Source organism: Grammomys surdaster, unplaced genomic scaffold (assembly GCF_004785775.1).
Source record: "Grammomys surdaster isolate TR1022 unplaced genomic scaffold, NIH_TR_1.0 125901, whole genome shotgun sequence".
In the NCBI taxonomy this organism is placed as follows: Eukaryota; Metazoa; Chordata; class Mammalia; order Rodentia; family Muridae; genus Grammomys; species Grammomys surdaster.
Window position 1 is genome coordinate 467,645 of NW_021620725.1, and position 6,137 is coordinate 473,781.

General features: G+C 45.6%; 1 protein-coding gene across 5 annotated transcripts in view; it reads left to right on the forward strand.

Moving 5' to 3' along the window:
• Nucleotides 1-5,235, forward strand: part of Sidt1 (SID1 transmembrane family member 1) — an 86,049-nt gene extending 80,814 nt beyond the window's left edge. For 3 of the 5 annotated variants that reach the window (XM_028752410.1, XM_028752412.1, XM_028752411.1), the window contains 3 exons: nucleotides 45-155; nucleotides 1,456-1,569; nucleotides 3,712-5,235. In XM_028752410.1, the coding sequence (XP_028608243.1) occupies nucleotides 45-155; nucleotides 1,456-1,569; nucleotides 3,712-3,774 (288 nt within the window). In that variant the 3' untranslated portion in view covers nucleotides 3,775-5,235. The remainder of the gene's footprint in view (nucleotides 1-44; nucleotides 156-1,455; nucleotides 1,570-3,711) is intronic. The other 2 variants (XM_028752413.1, XM_028752414.1) reach the window with 1 other exon arrangement.
• The last annotated feature ends 902 nt before the right edge of the window (nucleotides 5,236-6,137 follow it).

Genomic DNA, 6,137 nt, shown 5'->3' on the forward strand with positions numbered 1-6,137 from the left:
TCGCAGCTGAGGCTCCAGCCTCAGTGGTTTGCATCTCTCCATAGCTTCGAAGCTCTGAGAAGGTCCTCCCCCTACCAATCTTCTGCATCGTGGCCACTGCTGTGGTGTGGGCTGCTGCCCTGTACTTTTTCTTCCAGAACCTCAGCAGCTGGGAGGTAAGAGACCTGTTCATTTCATTTCTCCTCCTCCTCTTCTTCTTCCTCCTCTTCCTCCTCCTCCTCCTCCTCTTGTTATTCCTCCTCCTCCTTGCCTCCTCCTTCTCCTCCTCCTCCCCCTCTTCTACCTCTCTCTCTCTCTCTCTCTCTCTCTCTCTCTCTCTCTCTCTTTCTCTCTCTCTCTTTCTCTCTCAGTTCTTGCTCCATCATGCCTTTTGGACCTTCTTCTCCCTCTCTTGCTTTTTGCTTGTTTTCTCCATTATCTAAATTCACAGCTTTTCCAGAAAAGAGAAGGCTTAACAGGCACACTTAAATAGCAGGCCAGTGACATTACTGAGGTAATACTACATGAACTTGAAAGCCCTGTAGATACTGCAAACATGATCTTCATTATTCTCTTATGGTCTGTTTGCAGGAGATATTTAACACTTGATTAGCATATTGTCAAAGTCTTTCTCATTGAAACCAGCACATGCAAGGGCGGGGCGGGGAAGGGCAGGGCACAGTACTACTATATCTATCTTGTAGACAGGAAGGCTGAGGTCTCAGGAACCAGTGCTGTCTCTGCAGCACATGAATAAAGTCTCAGTTCTACCTCAGCATCAGCACATTTGATTTTAGAACATGTGCGTGACCCCAGAAAGAAAACTCGTGAGCAGTCATTTTGTTTCTCCTTGAACTAGCAATACTTGCCAGCCATTAACCTACCCTCTGTGGTTATAGAGTGGCCAGTCTGGACATTTTCTAGAGCAGAGGTTCTCAACCTTCCTAACGCTACAACGCTTCCTCATGATGTGGTGACCCCCAACCGAAAAATTATCTTGTTGCTACTTCATAACTGTAATTTTGCTAGTTATGAATTGTGATGTCCATAGCTGGTATGAAAGCTGTCTGATGTGTGACTCACCCCACCCCCCAAAAAGCCTTGACTGACAGGTTGAGAACCATTGTCTAGAGGTAGGTCCACATACCATGTGCCCTCTGAGTCTGGCTTTATCCGTGCAGTGTACAGCGTAATAGTGTCTAGATCCTCCATGGTGTGGTCTGCACCAGCATGTCCCCTAATTACTGAAACATTTTCCACTGTGGGACACAGTGAAACAGTCCATTCATCTCTTGATGGACATTTGAGTTGTCTCTACTCTGGAGCTGTTATAAACACTGCTGCTATAAGCTACTGTATACACAATCCTTGAAAGTTGACTTTCTTAGTAGGATTTTTGTAGCTTCTTCAAAATCAAACCCTGAAATAGTTGAACCATGGGAGGCTTGCCTACATCTGCTCCCACTTTCCCCACAGGGAACCCCAGCAGAATCCCGGGAGAAGAACCGAGAGTGTGTCCTGCTCGATTTCTTTGATGACCATGACATCTGGCACTTCCTGTCTGCTACTGCCCTATTTTTCTCGTTCTTGGTGAGTCAGCTGTGTCTTCCCCCATCTGAAGACTCACGGTTCCCCTCACACCTCTTTATTCCTTTTAGTTATTCTCAACAGCTCTTTACTGCCAGTCAGTGTACTGACCATCTCCGTGAGTGTGTGTGTGTGTGTATACGCGCGCACACACGCGATTACTGTAACTTTGTGTGACATCATAACTTTCATCTTCCTCTACTTGTCAATGTTTGTACACACAGAGTGACAAGACTATTTCCCTTAGTACCCTTGGATGGAATTGGTTATTTGGCTAGTTGGTTATTTGGAATTGGTTATTCCCACAGTACCCTTGGATGGAATTGGTTATCCGATTCAAATGTTCGGAATCCTCCTAGACATCACTTAGGGCAAATTCACTAATTCTCATCCATAGGCTTCCTTCTTCTCATGATAGACTGTCTTCTGTCCCTTTCTTCAGTCTCACTGTGTGTTTTTTTTAAAAGATTTTGTTTTTTTTATTTTATATGAGTACACACTGCAGCTATCTTCAGACACACACTAGAAGAGGCCATTGAATCACATTACAGATGGTTGTGAGCCACCATGTGGTTGCTGAGAATTGAACTCAGAACCTCTGGCAGAGCAGTCAGTGCTCTTAACCACTGAGCCATCTCTCCAGCCCATCACTGTGTATTTTGTGAAGATTAAGTTCCTAGAGAAGCTCAAAGAAGCCACGTAATGAACACATTACAAACCTATGGCCCGTGGGGTTTGCTTGTGTCCCTTCTCAGAATCCATGAGTAGGTATGCTTACATAAGATGATCGTGTCAGCATTTAGTCCTCTCTCTCCTCCTAATTAAATGTCTGTTGTACCTGAACACAGGCTGGGGTGATAACTGGATTGCCACTGCAGACGGCTTCAAGCCCTCTGAGGCCAGCCCTGCAATCACAAAAGTAGAGCAGGGCTTCCCTCTAGTGGCCAGTGTGGGAAGTTCAGCCACTCTCTCTGACACTTGGACTTTCCTGATGGGGGGGACAAAAGATAACAAAATGGAGTTAGTGGTTCTGTGTGGGGCAGGAATTAAAGCAGAACAGAAATGGTTCCCCCTTCGGTCTCTCTCCTCATCTTCCTCCTCTTCCTCCTCTTCCTCCTCTTCCTCATTTTCCTCATCTTCCTCCTTCTACTTCTTCTTTCTTCCTTACTTCCTTTTTGAATTTTTATTTTTTACATAAATTACATCCCAACTACAGTTCCTCCTTCTCCCACTCCTCCCAGTCACATCCATCCCCCTGCCTCCTCTCCCCTAGATTTACCCTTTTTCTATCTCCAACCCCTCAAAAAAGAGCCGGCCTTCCAGGGATATTAACTGAACATGGAACAATAAATGATACAAGACTAGCCACAAACCTTCATATCAAGGTTGGAGTATGTGACACGTAGGAGGAAAAGGGTCCCAAGTGCACAAAAGAATCAGAGATACCCACTCTTTTGTTAGTGACCCTACAAGAACCATAACGCATATGCCGAGGATCTAGCTCAGACCCATACAGGGTCTGTCTGTGATTGTTGCTGGTGTCTGTGAGCTCCTATGAACCCTACTTAGTTGATTCCGTGGGTCATGTTTTTGTGGAGTCCTCAATCCCCATGGCTCCTAAAATCCTTCCTCTTTCTCTTCTTGTACAGTGACTGCTATACTTCATTCCCGTTAGTCACTGTCTAAGCAATGACTACCCAGGCCACCTTACCAAGTATTTTACCTTTCTCTGCCTCAAGCTCCCAATACCTACTCCCTAGTTTAATTTTAACCCTTACACATATGACTGTGAAATATACTACTTCTATATAAATATTCTACCTCACATGCCTTCTTCCTGTTTAAGATCTTTTCATGAATGGGAGCTCCAGGGCAGAGGGTGGGTGCCGCTCCCACCCCCAGCCATGTCTCCAGCATCAAGACTAACATAGGAGAACCCACTTCGTGAGTGTTTAAGTGACTTGATAAATGAGCCATACTTTAGTAACGGCAAACCCCGGTTAGAAACAAGGCAGTGAGGACGACTGCTAAAAATATGAGACCAACTGAGGAGATAACTCATCTGTGGGAGACATGAAGAGAAAGCAGGGACTTAGTGTGGCCAGGACTTATGTTCCCTTCCCATCTCCAACTCTCTCACTTCAGGTGTTGTTGACTCTGGATGATGACCTGGATGTGGTTCGCAGAGACCAGATCCCTGTCTTCTGAGCCCTCAGCATCGCAGGGGGAAGAAGGAGCAATCCGCCTTGGTGCTGTTCTGTGGAAAACATGGTGAATGCAGCAGCTTGACCACTGCCAGATGCTCCACCTGCCTCAGGGGAGTCAACGGTGTCTGCATTCACACAGGAAGAGCTTGGGACTGAGCTAAACCTCAAGAAGAATGGTAGAAAGGAAGCCCTGTTGTGCACAGAGACAGAGCCAGGAGGCTCAAAAACCTCTGTTTGAAAGAACCTCTGTTGTCTAGACACAAGCTGCATCAGGCCAGCTTACCCGCCTGGCCCCTCCTAGCCTCACTGAGATTGGCCAGAGAAACCAGCTACTCAGACCCCCCACTTAGAACCTTCAGTGTGGTCATTTCCACACCTCTGAGACACCTGCTGCTCTAGAAGGCTGAAGCACCATCTCATTCTCCCCTGGCCCTCAGAGGACCAGATTCCTCAGAATATGGTGCAGAAATGGGACCAAGTTCCCACCCAACTGGGGACAGACATTCTAGTTACTCAAAGCTATGTCACCCTTTAGCTTGAATTCCTGGCACTGCTGACGATGCCCTGGATGGGACTTTGACATACACACTTCTAAAAAGATCACCTTTGTTGGACCCAAGGCCTGGGTGATCACCTGTTTCTTCATGTCTTCATCTCACCATTGGATGTTGACTCTTATGCTGCCTTCTTAGAATGCCCCTCTTTCTCCATAGACTCCTAACAGCTCCAAGATGGACACAAATGGAGAAATGCTTTCTTTCTACAACAGGAGAAATGATGGACAGTGCTTAGTGGCTGAGCATCAGCAGCATTCACCTTAATGACTCGGGATCCTGGAGCAAATTCAACAAAGCAACCGTGCTTGATGGTCCCCAGACACACCACTCAATTTGTGCCTATATAGCCTTTTCATGGAATAAATGCTCCCCAGCAGCATTACCCTGGTGTCCTCCACAACTGAGCCTGTCACTTACGTAGGTCAGGTTCCACACTACCTGTGCAAAATTCTCAGCAGTAACTTGGGATGGATGCATGCTCCTCCCGCCACCACCAGTTGAGTCACAGAGGTCATGGCTAATCCAGTCACCTCTTACTGTATCCCATTCTCACACTGTCCCCAGGAGGATGTAAAAAAAGTGCAGTGTTCTAGCTTTCTTCTCTCATGACATCTGACAAACCCTGTGAGAAGCCCCATTTTGACCAGACTTCCTGGTTGTGTGTGGGATGATGTCATCAGAAAACAGACACACAAGTGTGTGCACACATACTTACTTGCTTATGAAATTGAAGTCACTCCTCACCTGTGCTTTCTTGAACATTTAGTAAAGAAATGGATCAGGCATTCCTCTTTTTAAAAAAACTACCATTCGTTCTCTCAAATATCTGTGTTCAAATGTGTGCTTTGGAAGTCTGAACAGCAAGCTTTTCCTGGTTTTAAAAATGCAAAGATAATTTCCATGAATAATTTTATGCAGTCTTTCTTTCCAAAATGGTATCATGTTCACAATTTCTGTTATTCTTCGTTATTTCAAAACTTGTTGGCCTCTGTGTGTCTTATAAAGGCTATGAATCAGAGGGTTGTCCTAGTCAAACATCTTTTTTTTAAAAAGTTCCAAACAAGTGAGGTTTTGTGACTCACACCCTTAATCCCAGCATGGGCAGAGGGAGGTGGGTCTATGAGTTCAAGTCCAATCTGGCTTACAAAGTGAGCTCCAGGCCAGCTAGGGCTGTACAATGAGACCGGTCTCAAAACAAAACAAAACAAAACAAAACAAAACAAAACAAACAAGTAACAGAGAAAACATTCAAATCTGGTTGCTTATGGCTGAACTGAGCTGATTCTTTCAAAACGATCCCCCTGGTGTCACATCTTAAGTGTACCCAATAAGGAAAATGTGTACAGCGACGTCCATCCACACAGTCCTGTGGCCTGAGCAGATAAATACAAAGATACACTTATCTGTCTTGGAAGCTTGTTTGGGGGCAGAGAGTCAATGAAAATGGGAAAACAAAAAGGACCTCATGGAGAGGGAAGAAAGGAGGGTGACTGTGCCTCTGTGTCCCTGTGCTCTGTTGTGTCCTGTGCTGTAATGTCATATGTCCTGGTCATTTCTGTTCTTTGTAGCAGGCTAAAAAACCCCAGACCAAACCTGCTTTTAAAAATAGACCTTCCAAGTCACATGTTTCTGGTTGTGTCTACTGAACAGATCTTGTGGTTGGAGGTCATCGTGCTTCATCTGGGACATTAGTATGAGTGTTGGGGTAGAGGAAGGCCATAGGGAAGGAGCCTCAGGATCTAAAACGATGCCTGTGCTAACTCTCTGTCAAGTTCCTACCCTTTGCCTCTTAAAAGCAGAGGCAACG